This window comes from Balearica regulorum, chromosome 18 (genome assembly GCF_011004875.1).
Source record: "Balearica regulorum gibbericeps isolate bBalReg1 chromosome 18, bBalReg1.pri, whole genome shotgun sequence".
Taxonomy (NCBI): Eukaryota; Metazoa; Chordata; class Aves; order Gruiformes; family Gruidae; genus Balearica; species Balearica regulorum.
This window is the reverse complement of record NC_046201.1, coordinates 8,581,878-8,601,692: the sequence shown is the minus strand read 5'-3', so window position 1 is coordinate 8,601,692 and position 19,815 is coordinate 8,581,878. Positions and strand designations below refer to the sequence as shown.

Here is a 19,815-nt window from a genome sequence, read left to right as displayed (position 1 = left end):
GTGACTGTGCAGTGGCCTGTGCAAAATCAGCTTGGTCTCAGTCCAGTTTCTGATGAAACTGGGGCCACATGACGTGACACTGATGCTATTCTATTTCAGCTATGCCTCCGGGCATCGAGAGAATATCTGTGCTGCACTAGATTCTGTACGCAAAGAATGAGACAGGTGAATAAAGATCATACAGCTTAAACATGACACTAATTGGTTACCTCATTGGCAGCTTCTGCGGAGAGGGATAGATTGTGGTAGCAGGAATGGAGAGCTTATCCTCAGAGCTGTCTCCAGGTCAGCACGGAGGTCTGTGCTGGCAGGGGTTTGCGCTGCAGTGGTCTCTGTTATCCTTACTCTGCTCTGCAGAGAGATCTGCAGCTTTTGCCAGCAGTATACTTTTTATTGGTTTTTTTAATGAACAAAGTGCTCTCCTTGAGAGCCTTGGAGGAATTGATTTCAGTAGCTTGGAGGAACGAACATTGCGTGTTTCTGCCCATTTATAGATAAAACTGGATCGCAGCAGCTTTTACCTTCTACCTAATTTGAGAATGTTTAAACTGTTTTCAGGGGATGCAAAGGCATCTGACGACTGGCTAGCTTGTCTTGCTGGCTTCCCTGGGCTACTTAGTTGTATACAAAGCCTGCATCAGAAATGAACTAGTGCAAGATAATATGTGAGAATCCTCCCAGAAAAGTGACATTATCAGGATTCAAGGGATCCTGATCTCAAGTTTGAGAATGCCACTAACTTCATTCACATTTTGTTTGGGTATTTTAGCTTTGCCTCTGTGCAAGGAGAGCTGTTCCTTTAGTCCTTGTGGGTTTTGGAGAAATTGGATTTGAAGGTCTCAAACCTCTGCAGAACAACAGTATTGGAGTGAAAGAAAAAAATGAGAGAGCACGATGGAGTTCCTGAGAACAACCAATTCTCAGTTCACTTTTCAATTCTCACCCCCTGCTGCATGCCTCTGCTTGACTAAAGGTTTTGTTAAGGAGACCTTAGCTGGTAAACCCAGTAGCTTTTTGCATCATACAGGCAGTGGGGAGAAATCTCTGTGACAACACCAAGAGATTCCTGTGCTGGATCTGGGCAACTGCATACAAGGAAACGCAGAGATCAGATGTTGGGACAGTTTAGATATGACCATGTCACAAAGAATAAGAAATAGAGGCTTTTTCAGCACAGAATGCGAAATCCCAGCTGGTACTTTAAAGGGCATATGTGACAGCTGGTCACAGCTCAGTATGAGGGGTCTTCACTGTTTAAATATTCAGAAGAAGCTGGTGAGACCATCAGTAGGTGCTGCCAAGCACTGCTGAGAAAGGCAAAGCGGATGGGCTTGCTGCAGTTAGTCACCAGATCTGATGTGTCGGCTCATGGGCATCTCTGACTGCAGGGGGCCAGCTCGGCATGTGGCTTTACCATCATGTAGTGACCTGCTGCAGCTCTCCAGGCAGTACAAAGACCTCTGGTTATTTTTTAGTGAGGATAGACAGGGATTTTTATTAATATTAAGTTGTCATTTTTGTTTGTGAAGCAGCATAAATTGTGCTGCAGACAGGACCGTATCACTTCCTTGGGTGGCCTGCCTTTGCGCTCTCCCATCCTCAGCTGCGCATGCCCCCACGTCCCCCAAGGAACCATCTCTTGGCATGTCACCCACCACATTTGACCTGTTACAGACTTTCTTCTCTGATAATTTCTGCTGTTGAGTGCTGTCCCTGCTAGAAACTTGATATTATTTCCACTTTAAAAAAAAAATATTTCTCTGACATGTGTTTCATAAAAACAGGGCTGGGGGAAAACAGTTGTATTTGCCTATTGTATCATCTTTATGGTTTGACTTGAAACCAATATAAATGCAGCACTTGTATTATGTCTGGAAGGCCTGGCCAGCAAAATAAAGGCAAAATTTAAAATCAGCATGGAATTCAATTTGTTCTGTGCTATAGGAGACATGACAATGTTGGAGGGCTCATTAGAAGAGTCTGTCCAGCTAGACTGCAGCTCCGGTCCTCCTGCCCCCAAGCAACTCGCCTCTTCAAGTAACTCTGTCAAGCTCCACAGCAGAGTACCAGCATGTGGTCCATTGTTGCATGTTTGGGTTTCATTTCTGAGCTGCAGAGACACACATGTATGTGTTTGAACAGCTGGGAAGGAGACTTTTCTTTTAAACAAAATCCTCTTGCTTTACCCACATTCAATGTGTTGCCTCCTTTTTTTTCTTTTTCTTTCTGGAAGGGCTGAGATGGATGTTGCTTTATCTTTCTTTTCAGTCCCATGCTACTCTAACTTCAAAGACTCCTCAGAGCTGCCAGGCTAGAAGGTCTTTCAGAGGAGAAGATCTTAAGTTTCAAAGTATTTGAAGCTCCTGTCTTGCCTCTGCCAGTGGTAGAAAGTGGGTGCTGGTAGATGTTAATTTGCTCCTCTAGGAATAAAAGTGAGCTCAGCATCAGCTCCCTGGAAAGTAAGTCCTCCTGCAATGTAGACTTGCAGCAATGTAACATCTGCAGTGATTGAGAACCCGTCAACACAAAGCCTGCTGTGTAGCTGCTTCCACTGGGACTAGATCGGGTTTCCTGACTTGCTTCCCAACCTGCTTATACGTGTAACTTTTGTGTTGCTGAGATCCTCATGCACATTCCCTCTGGTAACTCGTCGTCTTTCTGTGTTCCCAGGGTTGCTGTAGAAGTGGTGACCACGATGACTTCAGCTGACGTGATGTGGCAGGATGGCACTGTGGAGACAAACATTCGCTCCAACGAGCTGATTCCGGTCCATCATCTGGACAACAACGAGTTCTGCCCTGGGGATTTTGTGGTGGACAAAAGAGGTATTGGGTGTCAAAACAATGCTCTTGGGGAACAAACATGCTCTTAATTGCAAAGTATTCTTCAATCTGGATCTCCTAATGTACATTGTAGCCTTTTTATGGTAGCTGTTAGTAGTACTCCCTTGAGGTAGGCACAAAAGCCTAACAAGGGACAGACAGTCAGTGATTCAGCTGACATTCATGTTGTTACTCAAATACCAAAGTTGAACTATGGCAGCAGGCAAGATGTGGAAGGAATAAACGCCAAGGAGCAAAGCTAGGATTCTCAGTATTTCTGTAGAGTAGAGGTGGCCCACCTTCTCCTTGAAAGTGCAAACAGCTCTGAGCTCCTTTGCGGAATGAGGGGAGAAATGAAGAGCTCACCTCAGGCTGCTTCTGCTTTCTTTGTATGGCTTGCCTATCATGACCCTCCATGTTGTTTTCTTGGAGGGGTTTGGGATCTGGAGGCATCTTCTTGCATCCCTTTTCTTCACCAACAAATTGGTGATGCTAGTGAAGGTCACAGTACAAGTTCAAATAGACTTACAGCTTTTGGATATGAAATATTGATGGCACACCATCTGGCGCTCAGCTCCTTTTCTAGCAGGGGTAGACCCTCAACAGTGGGGAGCACAAGATACTGTCAGGTTGGGAAGAGGGAAAGCTGGCTTAGCGAAAGAAGATGCTCTTTTGCATGGCTGTTTCTGATAATAGTCTGACTGGTCTTGTGGGTTAGACATAGTTTGTGGAAGCTAAAGTTATCCATCCGCTGCAGCTCTACCATTCTAGTTTTGGCATCAGGAAATCTGTCGTCCTCTGTCAAACATACTCTCCAAGGAGTATGGGATGCCCGCAGTTCCTTGCGTCCCCCTGCTAAGGATGCCAGGAGGTGGATCCTAGTCAGCCGGATAAACCAAAGATGTCTGGGTACCAGTGTGCTGGATAATGGGCCAGGCCCAGAGAGGTGGTCCAGGCCCAGCTTTGATGCTGTTGGATCCCAATACATGCATATACACATGTATACCTGCCTGCATCCTGCCTGCCTTCCACCTTTGTCCAGTCCGTTTTTCCAGAGGAGAAAAACTGTTGTGGGTAGCACATTTCTAGATGAAGAGCTTGGCAGCTGGTGCTGCTTTCAGGGAGCTCTTGGCCAGCCTGTCGAGAAACTCCGACAGTCTTGGTGTGGAGCTAATTTGGAGAGCAGAGCACTAAGGTGATCGCGTGTTTTCTCTTGGTGATAGAGCTCGAAAGTGGTCCCAAAGTGAATGTGTTCACCCGGTCCAATGCAATGTAATCTTACTTTATCATCACTCCATCCCCCATTAAAATGCAACTCGTTAGCTGAGTACAATTTTGACTGTGTAGGAAGAACTGTTTTTCCTCATGCCATTCACAAATGGAAGGTTTCAGCCGTGAGAGCTTGGGAGCTGGCAGCCTCAGTTGCTGTGTGAAGTCTGTGCTCCTCCACTTAACTTGTTTATTTTCTTCCCTTACCATTGCGACCAAAAGCTCAGAGCTCCCAGGATCCCGGGTTGTATGGAGTTGTGCAGTCTGGTGACCATATTGGCCGTACCTGTGTGGTGAAGTGGTTCAAGTTGAAATCCAGTGGAGATGATGTGGAGGTAAGTGCAGGAGCCAGAACCGGCTAAGAGAAAGCAGCCACAAAACAGCACAAGCTTCACAGATAAGCCTGGGAGTCAGCTCTGCAGTGGAGCTTGTCCTTGAGGATGGGAACAGCAATGTGCTTTTGGGCCTGGGAAGCTTAGCTAGAGGTGTTGTCACTTCATACTTGTAGATGCCTGCAAGGCAGTGAAGACAAAGCAGAGGGTTTATGTCCCATAGTCAACATCAGGCTCTGGTATGGATGAAGTTTTTTGCTGAAGCTGTCACAGACAGTTGATTTCTTGAGTTCACTATAAGAATTTTTCCTTCCCATGTCTCTGGTGGTTCATGGGAAGAGAATCAATCATTGCACGTTGTCCTGCTTGTCTCTGCCAGGCACTATTGCCTATAGGCAGCCTAATACCTTTTTCTTGGGGCTTGTAGGAACACTACTTTGCAGAGTCTTGATAGACTACAGTCTAGTTGGAGACGAGAAGGGGATTTGAACCACGTAAATCTGCTGTACTGCCTGTACTGCTCTCTCTCCTAGGATGGGAGACCACATTGTCAGAACTGAATAGGGCCCTTTACATCCAGAAGCAGAACATCAGTCTGGCCTGGGGTTGTGCTCTGCTGTACCCGTTTGTGGGCTCCTAGCGCTCTCCCTCCAGGAGAAATCAAAGGGAAGATGTTTCCCATTAACTGACAAGTTTTTTTGTCAGACATTTCCTGTTGCATTGTTTCAAAAGTAAACTCTAACCCTTTGGGCCTCAATGAACTGCTTTGAGAAATCTGGGTGTTCAGAAGGGAATAAAATGTTCTTGCATGTCTGGTGATGGTAGTGATGTGGAACCTGAAGTAAAGGTGAGCGTGAGCGGATGAGTCAGAATATCTACATCCTCTCATTGTGCCTTCATCGATGTGCTACAAGGTGTCAAGAGGTGACAAGAAGGGACATTAGCAGCTCCTTGCAGGCAGTTGGAGCAACTGAAAATTGACAAAATATAACACAAAGTACTTGCAAGTGTTGAAGGCCCCTTGGAAGGTCAGTGCAGCACCCTGGGGCTGACATGTTCGCGTTCTGTCTCCCATGCAGCTGATAGGGGAGGAGGAGGATGTGAGTGTGTATGATATTGCTGATCATCCAGACTTTCGCTTCCGCACTACTGACATTGTGATTCGCATTGGCAACTCGGACGGAGCCACAGCTAAGGAAGATGAGGTGGGTTCTGGGCGCGGTTTTGTGACTGCATTGTCACCAAGTATTAGTGGAGAGGAGGGCTTTAGGCCCCACATGGGCATCCTGAACTCCCTAGCTTGCTCATCCTGTCAGTCTCCCCTGCCGTCATGAGTAATGTATCAGATCTGTGTCTGGTGGAGATGTAACCTTGAAATCCTTTGACCTTGGTGACAGAGTCTATAGCGGAGCAAGAACAAAGTTGAGACAAGAATCAAAGGTATGCCTGAGGGTTTTTAATAAAATTCTTGCTTAGGATTTCAGAGTAACTTCTAATATAAGGATATTCTGTGGGCTCCAAGCAAGAGTGGAAGTGGATTTGTCATGAAACCAGTTTCACTTGGCAACAGAAGACTGGGGTTCTGGTTTTCATCGGAGTCACTATGTACATGTTAATTTTGTTGAGCTGATTAATCTCCTGGGGAGGAAGAGGGAACAATTTATATTGTAGAGGATACACTCTTTGCTAGGAAATAGGCTTCCTTGCTGTGCAGGGAAGACCTCCAGCTTTTGCGACTGCTGCCCTAAAAAAGGGTTAAAAGGTATAGTGTGGCTCTTATTGCGGTTCTAGTTTCAGCAACATGAAACACATTTGAGCTTGTGCAGCTGACCTAAATAACCTTCTTCCAGGGCAAGATGCTACTTACTGTGCACACCCTGTGCCAACTGTGACTTGTCTGTTCATGCCTGCACTCTCTCTGCTGGGAGAAGCTGCTGTGAGCCCCTGATGCTGGGTGCCAGAGCGCAGGGGCTGGCTGCTGGCACCCCAGTAGAGGGCACCCCGATTCAGGGGAAGGTCCTGTTCCTTTGCTGGCACAACCCCAGCAGAGCTGCCTGCAGAAAGGCCACAGCCCTGCGATGGCCCTGGTCCTGATCAGAAGTCAGGATCTGCTGCCAGATCAACCCTCCTGGTCCTGTCCTCCTTGGGGAGGGGGAAATCTCCCCCTCCCCATGGTAGCGTTGTGGGCTTTCTCATGGAAACCCTTTCTGTAGGATTTTTCTCCCCCTTGGCATGGGACCCCAGGACCCCTGCCACTTTGCAGCAGGCTGCAATCATTGCTTTAGGTGGGGCTCCAACCTGGGGAATGTCTGTTTTTCAAAACCATCCTGGCTCTGCACTGAAATGCCTGCAAAAGGAGAGAGACTGACAAACTGCTCTTGTTTCCACAGCCTTCGGTCGGACAGGTAGCTCGCGTGGATGTCAGCAGTAAAGTGGAAGTGGTGTGGGCTGATAACTCCAAGACTATCATTCTGCCTCAGGTGAGGTCCTGTTCCAACTCATGATATCCCTGTAATTATTGGCTGAGTGACAAATTTGAGTTTTAAATCCTGGATGCAGAGAATATCAATGGGTAAGGGAATCTTGCTCCGTTTATTGCTGCCTTCCTATATGATAGGGTGTCTTCCCAATTCTGTTAGCACAAGAAAATCCTTTCTTTGCCAGGAAGACTGGGCAACTAATCGGTCATCATTGCTCTTGAATGTAGACAATAGGGAAGTATGGGCAGACTTGTAGCTCCCTTCACAGGCTGCACTGCATGTTCACAGCTCTGACCACAGCCCTGCTCCTGCCCTCCAGCATGTGCTGCTTTGCAGAGGGGGTTGCAGAGCTCAGGGATCATCATTTCTGACTCGAGCCCAAGTTCACTGTGTTGCCCAACTAAGGCACTGCTGAAAGACAATTGCTTGTTCTGTCTTGCTTGTGAAATGGCACCGTAGTGTTTTCTTTGGCTAAAGAAGTTTCTTCAGAAGCATGGCTATAGCCACAAGTTGTGACCTTAGCTAACCTAGGGATCAGACCCAAATTTCTTCACAGGGTGGGGAGGGGAAGGAGTTGAGTGCAAACTTAAAAACATAGACATAGCCACACTAATCCACTTCACCCATTGATTTGTCTTCTGCACTGTTCTGAGTTTTTCGTTGTACTGTCTTGTGATCTTATTCACTACTCCACGTACAGTTTCATTCCATGTCTCTTCTCCGTGTTGCCTCAAATTAAGGCAGACACCCTAAAGATAAGAGAAGACCTGCTTCTGTAGGGCCCCATCTCCATCACTGAGGCAGAGGACACCACCGTCTCTGCTGCAGAGATGCGCTTGCAAGTAGAAAACGCCTGATCAAGATTTCTTTTTAAACCAAGCAGTTCTGCATTAATTACAGTAGAATAGTCAATGCCTGCACTATGGCAGTGGACTAGAGCGTTACAAAGCAGGCTGCTGTCTCCCTTCCCCCTGTTGTCACATGTGCTTGGATCACAGGCACAATCGGAGGTCTGATGTGTGCTTCACAAAGGGCTGTTCTCACACTGCAGTGCTGGGGCTCTGCAGCAGCTCCTGCTGTGTCACGCCAGTCCCTTCGATTCTGCTCATCTGCGTAATTATGGGAGTTGGGGAAAATGTCAGGAGTGTGAATTATCAGTTGGTAAAATGGTGATTTATCAATGCCTGTCCATGTGCCCAGAGACGGGCTGTCTGGGTGCTTTTTCTCAGCTCTAAAAATAAAGATGGCATAACTGGCTAATTAACTTTCCAACTCAGATTTGGATTAGCTTTGAGGGCAGTGAGTTTTGATGGCTTTTCCTGCCTGCAGTCACTTGTGCTGAACCCAACTAACCCCTGCTGGCTGCCTGTCTCTGAGTGGCACAGGACTAGCTGAGCAGTGCTGGTTCAGTTCAGGGCTTTGACAAGATGACTGAGTGTCCGTACACTTTAGCTTCTGGGGTCATATCTTGCAAGATTAAGAGAATTCTTAGGCCGTCATTCAAGCGTCAGAAGCCTGTGGATAAAATGCTCCATCCTGAAACTCCTAACACAGCCTTACAAAGTTGTTCTTGCTCCCCTGCTTCTCCGTTGGAGCTCATAACTGGACTACGCCTGTAAGCCTCTGCAGGGAAACCTCGTGAGAGATGTAGCATGTGCAAAAAGCATGATTATAACATGTGCGGCTAGTCAGAGTGCAGATGGGTTCAGCTTCCAGTAGTGAAGGGGAAGAGAATGTTTTATATAAGAGCTTATTCAGCAATTTGGGTTAGGCTTCATTGTCCCAACTGAATTTTAAGCAGTGTTATGTGCCACAGAAGAAGAAAGCTGGTGTGGGAATGTGTTTCTGGTTCCAGCATTGTCTCTGTGGAAGGCAGAGAGTGTGGAGGCAGCCAAACCAGGGATCTGTGCCAACACAGTTGCTGGTGCAGAAGCAGGACCAGAAATACTAACTCCCCACATGATACCCAATACCTCCTGAACTAGCTCTGTGTTCAGAAACCCTGGGGCATCCAGGTAGCAGTTGGGTGCCTGCGTGCCCTCCTTGGCTGGATCCCAGCCACTGGGATGGCTGCAGCCCACCTAGAACTTGCCCTCGTTTTCCCCCAGTGCCCTACTTTGAAAGATGGAGGATGTGGCTGTGCTAATTCATGATCTGTGCCAGTCATTGATGAGCCTGTTCTTTGGATCAAATACAGTCCACCTTGTATAGATGGAAGGGGTTGAAACAGCCCAACCAATCCTAGATGGAAGCTCCCTCTTCATGGGAAGAACTGACTTGCATTTAAAAAACAACTAAAATTCTGTGCTTCAGCCTAAGTCTCTTGTAACTCTGCTTTCCTTTAGCACTTATACAATATTGAATCAGAAATTGAGGAGTCAGACTACGACTCTGTTGATGGCAGCACCAGTGGGGCATCCTCTGAGTGGGAGGATGAAAGCGACAGCTGGGAGACAGACAATGGCCTCATGGAAGACGACCACCCAAAAATTGAGGAGTTGGAGCCTGAGGAGCCGGCAGCAGAGGAGGTGAAAAAAGTAGAGGAACAAGTCCAGGGAGCTGTGGCTATGGCAGTTGCAGATCTTGCTGCAGAGAAAGCTGGCAAGGACGGAGCCCCAAAGAGCTTCCGGGAACTAAAGGAGGCCATCAAGATTTTGGAAAGCCTGAAAAATATGACTGTGGAGCAGCTGCTGACTGGCTCTCCCACCTCCCCAACTGTGGAGCTGGAAAAACCTACTCGGGAGAAGAAGTTCTTGGATGATATTAAAAAGCTGCAGGAGAATCTAAAGAAGACCTTGGATAATGTGGCTATTGCGGAGGAGGAAAAGATGGAAGCCATGGTGGAGACAGAGAAGAAAGAAGAAAAAGCAGAGGCGCAGACACCAGTGAGGTCGGAGTGGCCCAGTGAGACGCCAGTGCTCTGCCAGCAGAGTGGAGGCAAGCCTGGAGTCACCTTCACCAGTGCCAAGGGAGAAGTCTTCTCCGTGTTGGAGTATGCTCCAGGTGAGTGTGTCAGGTCATGCCAGTGTGGGGGACACTGTCCTTTGCTCTCCTGCAAGGTTTCTTTCCCCAAAACCTTTGCTTCTAGGCCTTCTGGATTGGGTGTCCTCTGTTCTTCCTAGTCCCTTTCACAGCTCATTAACTGGGGAGGAGAAATTAAGAGAACTTCTGTAGCACAATCTGTTCTGGGACTTAAACCTGGCTCTTAGATGGCATCTCTAAGCACTACCATAACTTCTCAAGCCACACAAGTGGGCTTCCCCTTTGCCCACATTGGTAACTAACTTTGGAGGGCTGTGGAGATCAGTCGCCTTCCATTGCAGATACTTTCTTGGAAGCTACAGGGTTTGTTCAGGCTTTTTTGCAGGGATGGATTGGATGAGAAGCAGAGCAGGAACAGCTGGTGTTCTTGTGCTGCACGTCCTTGGTGGGTGAACGTCCTTGTTCAGTTGTGCCAATGTTAATCAGACAAAAATAAAATGGAGCATCTGGTTTTGTGGAACACTGGTGACAGTGGAGCCCAAGGTGCTCCAGGGCCAGACGTCAGAAGGAAAGGTGGCCAAACTGTTCTGAGCCTGCAGGGATGGGGAGCTGTGCTTAAGTTTTGCAGAGAAAGGGTCATCGCTTTGTGTGATGCATTGTTGTCCTGGCCACAGGACAGGGCTCCTTTGTGGGGCACAGGGACAGTGTTGTGTGGGACCATGAGAACAGGAGATGCAGGTTGTGGCAGCTGTACAGTGTGGGGAAAAATCAGATAATCTCTAGGCTGCCTCCTGGCTCAGCACCAAAGCAAGACAACTCTTCTCTTCCAAATTATACATTTAATAAATGGATAGATTTGCCTTCACAAGGAACCTGTGGCAGTTTCCAAAGGCAGACTTTAAGCCCATTCTCCTCCTTGCCCCACAGATACCCATGCCTTCAAGAAAATGGAGTTCCAGCCCCCAGAAGCAAAGAAGTTCTTTAGCACCGTGCGGAAAGAGATGGCTCTCCTGGCCACCTCCCTGCCTGATGGCATCATGGTTAAAACCTTCGAGGATCGAATGGCAAGTGTCTGCTCTCAAATGCCTGTGTGTTAGTGCTGGGCTCAGCATCCGGATTGCTTTCTTTGGAATTCCCTGCTTAGCCCTAATCCTTTGTGTTAGAGCTACCGGAATGTGTGCAGCATGTGAAATATGGCTGTAATTACTGTAAATGGCTGCTTTTGCATTCCCCAAGTCAGGGTGACAAAGAATGGGGAGCTTCTCGTTGCAGGAAGCCTATTTCGGATGCATTGCCCGCTGAGGTGCCTGTCCCACCGAGCAGGAAAGGCAGGCAGGCAGCAAGGGCTGATGTAACCAGGGTGCAGCTCGGGGATTGCGGGCTGTCCTGAAGCTCTGCTTCAGATCTGAAAGCTCGATCTGCCATCAGGCCACAGTAGAAGTGCAGCTTCTAGTGGGAAGGTGCCCTGAGATGATGTTGCTTAAGCTGACTCTTGCAAGGGCTGAGTTAATCACATCCCCCCTCTCCCTCTATGTAAATACAACCCTGCCGAAGTAAGGGGATGTTTCGCAGTGCCTGGCTGATATCGCCTCTCTCCACAGGATCTCTTCTCAGCACTTATAAAAGGGCCCACGCGCACGCCCTATGAAGATGGCCTCTTTCTCTTTGATATCCAGCTCCCCAACATTTACCCTGCTGTCCCGCCTCTCTTCCGCTACCTCTCCCAGTGCAGTGGGAGACTGAATCCCAACCTGTACGACAACGGCAAAGTGTGTGTCAGCCTCCTGGGGACGTGGATAGGCAAGGTAATGCTTCCATCCACCCATCCGAGGGGAGCAGTGGTTGTGCCAGGCTGCTTCTGGAACGAGTCGCTTCCTGCCAGGCCAAGAGTCCTGGGTGGCTTCTGGTCTTGGGTGGTGCTTGAGCTGGGGATAGCTCTGGCTTTGGGCTCTGTTTTAGATGTCTGGAGCAGGTAACTGGTGTCATTTGGTTTTTTTGGGGACTGTATTTGGCTTTTGTCTGTCCTTCCTTGATGAGAAGCCTGTGGTCAGACCAGCTGGGCTGTGTCACGGTGGGACGGAGCAGAGATGCCAACACCAGTGTGGGGTGTTCTCCTGTGGTTTGGGTCCCTGTCTCCAATCGTTTAGTGTGGCACAAAGTCCAATTGGAGACTTGGAATGAGCAGAGCCAGGGAAATGCTGTGTTGTGGGCAGGTAGATCGACAGGGCGGCTGGGGAGGGGTTGGGTGTGTAGGCTTACCGCGTTCCAGGCAGAACTGGCCTGGTGGGGCGCGGTGCTGGCAGAAAGTAATGGAGGGATGGATTGGTACAACGGGACACTAGCACATCACGTGCTTGTTGAGTTCGTCCCTCGTTCCTGCTGCGAGCCGCAGGACCTTAGCGATAGGAATGCAGAGAAGCCGGGGCCTTGCTTCATCTAACAGTTATCACAGAGCAAACTGGTGCTTCAGCCCTTAACACATTTGTGTGTGCATTTCAGGGGACAGAAAGGTGGACCAGTAAATCCAGCCTCCTTCAAGTACTCATCTCCATCCAAGGTAAGTGCCTCTGCAGAGCCTGAGGGACAGGAAAAGGTGGGGGGAGGAGGGGATGCAGGCTGGGGGAGCATACACTTGGGATCTGCCACCCCACTTGGGTTGGTGCTGCCTTCTGCTCTCACCTTGCTGCACAAAGCAGTGTCCTTATCTCTCCAGCTTGTCAGTCGAAGCAGGTGCAAGCTTTTCCCATGCCCTGGCTGCATCCCAGGTTCTGACAATGCTTTCCCTTCTTCTCACTGCGGCAGCTAAGCACAGAGCTGTTTTGCTTGTTATTCTGAGCTGACAAAGGTGAACCACTGCGTCCTCAGCCAGTTACTGAAGTTAGTTGAAGTTGCTAAACTGGGCTTTGTTCACAGGGCTCCTTTTTACCCCCACTGAGTCACAGCCTGTCCTACACTGGGCATGTTTTTGCACATGATGGCGGCGTTTGTGCTCCTTCTGAAGCAGAGAATAATCAGGGGTGTGTCTAGACCAGCCCCAGGGCTTCCTGCCATAGGGCTTTGCCCTGCCATATCTAGTTTGAGAGCAGACAGACTAAATCAAATCTCTTCCTCCGGGCCAGCTTTCTGTGCAGGGAGTCCAGGCATGTGACTTGAGAAACCTTTGACACAGAGCAAGGGCTCCCGCAGGCAGCTCCTCCTCTGGAGTCTCACAGTCCACCTGTATCCTCCTGTGGGGGAACACCACCACGAGAAAAGCCTTTTCTTATTTACAAAGCTGAGGATCCAAATTTAGAAAACGAAATGCTAAATGTTTTACTGGAGCAACTTGGTGCTAGTGGGGGAAAAAAAAAAAACCCCTCCTCTCCCCCTCCTGCTGCCTGGGTCTCGAGACTCCTAATCTCACCTCCACCAGCTCTAATGCAGTTTGTGGCAGGCTGCCAGCAGCCTGGCAGTACTGGTGCCATTGCTGCATGCATGTAATTACATTAGACTAGAAGCAAGCAGGAGAAAGCTTGGTATGGGTGACTTGTCACAGCATTCACTGTCTCAGAACTGCACTGTCTGATGGGACTATGGTGGACGCGATGGGACCTGGTCAGCTCAAAGCCCTTTACTGAAGATTGGCCTTTGTTCTGATTAAGAGGAGGAGGGGAAAAAAAAGCTTTGGGTGTGTTTGTGGCTTTTTTTGCTAGGAGAGGAGGGAAGGGAAAGGAACTGTAAAACCTTTCCCCTTCTGCCCGTTTGACCTACTCTGCTGTTGCGTGCCCTCTGCATCGCACTGGTGGAAGGCTTTTCAAGGATCTTGAATGCCGCTCGTGGTAGCGTCCGAGATCCCTGCCGCCCTAGCAGAAGGCCACAGACCCATTCACATGAGCGCTCCCCTTGCTGTACCAGTCCAGTGCATCCCGCAGGTTCCTGGTTGTCCAACCTGGCCTCTGCTACCTGCTTGGAGTCAAAGCACGGCGTCCCTGCAATGCATTCTCCTGCGGTCCCTTCCCTGCTGCCTGCTTCGGCGTGGCTGTGGGTGAAGCTGGCGTGATGCCTCAGCGAGGCGGTGCTGCAACCCTTGAATCTCAACCACCTTGGCAGAAAGCGGGGCCCAGCAGTGTTTGCCTGGGATGGCAATTCACAGTAGAGTTCCTCCCTTAACCCCTCGGTCTCCCCTTCTCTTGGCAGGTCTCATCCTAGTGAATGAGCCCTACTACAACGAGGCGGGTTTTGACAGTGACCGGGGCCTCCAGGAGGGCTATGAGAACAGTCGCTGCTACAACGAGATGACCCTGATCCGGGTGGTGCAGTCCATGATGCAGCTGCTCCGCAGGCCGGTGGAAGTCTTTGAGCACGAAATCCGTGAGCATTTTCGCTGCAACGGCTGGCGCCTGGTGTCCCGCATCGAGTCCTGGCTGGAGACGAACGAGCTGGTGGAGCGGAGCCACGAACAGGCCAACGGGGCAGATTCTGCTTCCCTTCTCTCTGCCTGCGGCACCCTGGCTGAGAGCCCAGGAGACAATGCGGGATCGCTGGGGGAGTATGGCAGCAGCTCGGAGCAGGGGGCGACCGCCGAGCTTTCCGACTCAGCACTCGACGGGAAGGAGGAGCTGGACGAGTCAGAGTTCACAACCTCGACGCCCAACGCCGGTGATCTCCAACAGTACTCAGACTCGGAGAGCACAGGCCAAGCCAGGGGGGTAGACCTGGCCAGAGACCGAACGGACGAGGGGAAGGCTGCCCAGGACTCTGCCTTGCAGCCTAGTGTGAAACCAAAGAAAAGGAGAAAGAGCTACAGGAGTTTCCTTCCGGAGAAGAGCGGTTACCCTGATATCGGGTTCCCCCTCTTCCCTTTGTCCAAGGGGTTCATTAAAAGCATCCGCGGTGTCTTGCAGCAGTACCGGGCTGCCTTAGCAGGGGCCAATATCCCAGAGTGGACAGAGGACAAATAAACCATCAGGTTAGGGACAGGCAGGTGCAGGGGAGAAGGGAAAGCAGCAGAAAGGAAATTGGCAAATGCTGTTACGAGTAAACTGGCTTCTCCTTCCAGCTTTTTTTTTCCTCAGCTTGGTTTGTTCCAAAGAAGGTAGTAGGCCTGACTGCTCCTCCGAGGAAAGGTTGTCTAAGCATGAATAACTCTTTGCCCCCAGCCCTTCTTCCTTCCCCTTGTCCCATGTCCGTGCTCCTCTTGCGAGTTTGACCCTGCAACGGTAAGATTTGAGACCTGCACAGAAGCAGTCTTGCAGCCACGTTCCCTCTGCACTTTCATCTTGGGGCACCTTTCCACACAAGGACTCTTCCCACCCAGCGCTACACCCAGCAGTTTGTTCTGGTGGGGTTCAAGCCAGGAGAAGTGATTGCTGTAGTATCTGGAAGTGAAGGGCGATGCCCTCCCAGTCTTCTCATTTTTTCTCTGCGTTACCATGGGTTTTATGAAGTCTGCCCCAGCTTACATGTACTTAGACATTGGATTGTTTGCATTGCAGTTGTCTACACCATACGGAGTTGCTTTAGTCTTAGTTGTTCACTGATAGCTACGAGGTTCTTTGGTCAGGACTCGGTAGGCAGAACCGGAGCTCTGCACCAGCACTTGTGCTGCCCTGATAGTGCTCCGAGGTTTTCCAGCCAGTTCTGCAACTTCTGGTCAGTCTTGTGGAAGCAATTCTAGCCATCCCCACTTCTTTTTCTCCAGAGTAAGGCAAACTTCCCTTTCCCCGCCATGCATGCGTGTCTTCTAGAAACACATGGGATTCAGGGTTCTGCCCTTGTTACTTGCTTAGGTATCCGTGTCTTTTGTTCCCAGCTGTCCTGGCTGTCACACAGCACTACACCTACCCTGGATCTCAGCCTCGCCTGGGCAGGCGGCAGCGAGTGACCTTGGGGCGCATTGTAGATCTAGCAGCTAGTCTGGATGGTGGCACGGCTGCTGCTTCTCCGTCGTTTGACTGTAGATGGGTATTTCAGAGCTGTTTGAGGCAGGGTCACCCAAGGGAAAGAAGCTGTCGTGTTGTGACCAGGTCCTGTTGTAGCAGCAGCAGTTTGTGATGGTTCCTGTGCTGTTACTCAGCAACTGGAGCACGTCAGACACTGGTGTGGACTGTTATCAATTCCTTCCCTTGCCAGCCATTTCCCGTGGTGGCCTGGGTCCTCTGTGGCAGGCAGCGTTGTGGGCACAGCACATACTACCCCTAATCTCAACTGCAGCGCTGCTGTGCTGCTCTGGGAAACAGCCAGCGAGATCAGCCCGTGTTTCAGCAGCAGAGAGCTGTCGAAGCTGGTGACCGTGAGCACTTTCTGAAGCCGTGACTTGCCAGAGACTCCTGGTCAAGACACCTTCCTTGAAGCCTCTTTTTCTGTGTGCGCGCACTTAATGTTTCTTCTGGAACTGGGAGATCACACTCCAGCACTACTGCATTTTCCCGATGTTTAGGCATTGGAGAAGCACCCGCTTAGCATCCCCGTGGAGCACAGTCTGTCAGGGAGAGTCCGTTGGTCCTTCCAGCCGGCATGGCGAGCCGGTGGTGCCAGGCTTCCCAGGGAAGGGTTAGGCTGAGCAGTCGGCTCTGCCAGAAGTAAGGATGGAGACAGAACTCTCCTTTTTGCTCTTGTTCAGTCAGTACAGCTGCGTCCCCTTCCCCTGACCCGGGCCAGGATCTGGCCTTCTCATTTTGAAACAGAGAACAGCAGGTGAATCTTGGCATGTTTGTGCCGTGCTTTCTGCTCCTTGAAACACCTGGGTCCGCATCCATGGGCCCAAATCCCCTCACCCTGCGCCTGCTATTTCCAGCTGCCCCATGATGCTCCGGAGGCAGGGGGCTGGCTGCTTTGCAAAGCCCTTCTCCTCTCACCATCGGCTGTCGGGATTTTGGAGGGCGCATCCTGCTCCTGGTGCTCTGGAGGAAGCAGAGCATGGCTGTGGACGAAGTCCTGGGCCCGTAGAGCCCACAAAGCATTGCTCTGTGGGTGGATCGCCTGCGCTGCAGCTCTGGCCCTGCTCCGGCACCGGGAGCCCCCCCTGCCTGGCAGGCCAGACCCCCACCTGGGGTGCGGAGAGATGCTTTGAGCCGCAGGCAAGGCAGTGTGGGCTGCAGGTGTAACTCACAGCTGCTTTCTGGCTGTGGCTGGTGCTAAATGAATGAATCCCTTTGAGCGAGGAGCGGGGGCGTCTCCAAAATATCAAGGGCTGACTGGGGCAGAGGGGTGAGGCTGTTGCTTCAGGGCAGGGGAAGGGCAGGCAGAGGCTTGTTCCACAAATGATTTAAACCTCTTACTCACCAGACAAAATTGCGGTGGGTGATCTGTGCTGGGCTGCGGCCATCCTTAGCCCCGCCAGCCAGGGACAGAGGGAGAAAACCCTTCAGGGCTGAGCCATGGCGGAGGGACAGAGGAGCTCTGGGGTTCCCTGCTTTGCCCCCCCCCCTTTACTTTTCACAGCTCTCATCTCACGGGAAGGCTGTCGGCCACCCAGGAAGAAGCGCAGCCTCCCCTCTGCCCAAGAAATCTCTTTGTTTCCTCTGATAGTAATCAAAAGCTTTTGCACAGGTTCCTGGGGCTTTCAACCAAGGAAGTGTGTATTGGCCTTCTGGAAGGGGGACGCTGCTCCCCGGCTGCCGCTGCCATCGCTCGCTCTCCGTAGCTGGCTGTCCCAAACTGAAGCGTGCACAGAGGTTTACAAATTTTCTAAAGCTTTTGATAATGTGAAGCTCCTGGGTGATGAGGTTGGTGGTGAGCACACTGCAGCTATGTAATTTTTTGTGTATGTATGTAATATTTAAGGGTAACGAAATTTAAAAGGCTAAAACCTTAAAAAAAAATAATTAAAAACACACAAAAAAAGCCAAAGCATGATGCATATTGTTAGCCTTAAAACTGGCTACATGACTGTGTGATGTACAAATGAGAGCAGCCTGTAACTGTTTTAAGTGCTGGGGTTGGGGAAGAAGCATTACAAAATCAGTTTGTAGCCTTGATTCTGTACAGTATTTAATGAAAAAAAAAAAAAAAAGACCTGACTATTGAGGCCATGCTTAGAGGTGTGTCGTTCACGTGCAGATGTGGATGCTTGGTTGCTTACGATATATGTATAAAGTGCTGTGTGACCATTAAAACTTTTTTTACCTGCAGAATTTTTTTTGTTTGGCTAACCAAGGTGTAATAAAGGAGGGAAGATGACTTGCCATTAAATTTTGCCTCTGTGAGTAGTTCTGACTGTTGTCTCTTTCTTTTCCCTTGGCGCTTGCCCCGTCTCCGGCATGCATCCCTGCATCTCCGGCATGCATCCCTGCGCCAGGGGCTGGGCTGGACCGGATCCCGCTGGCTGAAGTCGACGGCGTGGAGAGGGCAGGGAGTCCCGCAGGAACCAGGCAGATCTGGCAGCGAGGGGCTGCCCGGGGGCTCCCCAAAACCCTGATTTCCCAGGACATGTCAGGCGCTCTTTATTTCCCTGCTCTCTGCTGGCGCGCGGTGCGTGCAGGCTGCCCGGCGTGTGCCGCAGCTCGGCCGGAGGCTCGACTGGCAGCTGCCCCCATGGATGGGGCCAGAGCGGGGGGAAGCGAAGCCCTTTGCAGCCCCCCCCCGGCCTGGCAACGGGATGGCTCGTGGGCCCTGGCAGCCCCCCGGCCCCAGCACGCAGGTAGGTGTGAGGTGAGGGGCAGACGCAGCCATGTCCGGGCTGCCGGGGGCTCCTGCACCTCCCATGGGCTGTTTAACCCTCGCTGCTGTTTGCCCCCACGGCTGCCCTCCCCGGCCCCCCCAGAAGAGGCTGGAGGGTGCCAGCGCAGGCAGAGGAGAGGGGCAGCCATGGCACTGGTTTTGCAGATTTGCTGGAGTTGTTTAAAACCAGCAAGCATCTGCCTCTTGAGGTGGGGGGGAGGTACATGGCAGCTGCTGCCATCTCCCTTGGGTGTCGGGAGCGAGGAGCTGCACGGGAGGAGCCATCGGGGAAGAGCCCGTGGCTGCTGGCTGACGGGTTTTGGAAGCGGTTGGGTTAAAGAAGAGGTTTGTGCAGCAAAACCTGGGAAAGGGAGGGAGAGCGAGATCCCAACCAACCCACTGCCGTGAGCAATGCAGCCGTCCCTGGGAGAGGCGCGGAGGAGACTCCAAGGAGCCTTTCAGGTGCTGCACACCCGCACGGCTTTGCTCTGGTGACCCGTCTCGCTTGACGGAGGCAGCCAAGAGCTCCGAGCGCATCCCCTGCCCTGGGCTGTCCCTGCAGCCTCCTCCAGCAGCGGCGGCCATTGGCCATGGTTAGAGTTCAGCAAAGCATCGCTGAGCCTGTTTTTACACCTGGCCCCATGCCACAGGGAAAATAAAGTTATTTTGGGAGGTTCCTAGCTGCTGCCTGCCTTGCTGGCCTGGGAACACCAGCCTGGCTCCCTGGGAGCGGGGCTGGGGGGGCAGGGGGGGAACAATCGGGCTCTTCTTTCCTGGCTCTGCAACCCTAATTGCATAGTTTGCAGATGAATAAATGCAAACAGCAACTGCTGTTTACTCTTTTACTTTGTGCTTGAGCACTGTAAATGAGGTTTAATTACTGCAATTTTATACCAACCAGGCTGAGTAATTCCCCCCCCAGGCAAGCCCCTGGGCAGGGACCTGTTACAGGGCTCCAGCTGGCCCCGGGCTGCCGGGGAAAGGGATGTGTGAGCTCTGGGTAGGGCCCTGCTCCCGGTGGGAAGCCGAACCCCTCGGCTCCAACAACCTCCTCCTTGAGCCCCTTCCCCGCTCCCTTCCCTGCCCTCAGTCGGAGCCACCGAACCTTCCCCAAGCCGTCGCCGCGGGGCTGAGCTCTCTGCATTCGATCGGCCCCAGCGCGAGGCTGAGCAGAGCGGCACCCGTACACCCCAAAAATCGGGGTCGCTGGCAGCAACGCCCAATGTCCTGGCTCTGGCCCATCTCCCCTGGGGGGAATCTCCTGGGGCCACCGCTCCGTGCTGGCCCTGG

The 19,815-nt window shown here is 51.2% G+C and overlaps 1 protein-coding gene across 1 annotated transcript in view; it reads left to right on the top strand.

Annotated features, from left to right (window-relative positions):
• Positions 1 to 18,074, top strand: part of UBE2O (ubiquitin conjugating enzyme E2 O) — a 65,970-nt gene extending 47,896 nt beyond the window's left edge. The window contains exons 10-18 of the mRNA XM_075771099.1: positions 2,671 to 2,825; positions 4,314 to 4,426; positions 5,503 to 5,628; positions 6,814 to 6,903; positions 9,249 to 9,906; positions 10,813 to 10,949; positions 11,487 to 11,690; positions 12,385 to 12,442; positions 14,062 to 18,074. Coding sequence (XP_075627214.1) covers positions 2,671 to 2,825; positions 4,314 to 4,426; positions 5,503 to 5,628; positions 6,814 to 6,903; positions 9,249 to 9,906; positions 10,813 to 10,949; positions 11,487 to 11,690; positions 12,385 to 12,442; positions 14,062 to 14,825 — 2,305 coding nt within the window. The 3' untranslated portion in view covers positions 14,826 to 18,074. The remainder of the gene's footprint in view (positions 1 to 2,670; positions 2,826 to 4,313; positions 4,427 to 5,502; positions 5,629 to 6,813; positions 6,904 to 9,248; positions 9,907 to 10,812; positions 10,950 to 11,486; positions 11,691 to 12,384; positions 12,443 to 14,061) is intronic.
• Positions 18,075 to 19,815: the final 1,741 nt, after the last annotated feature.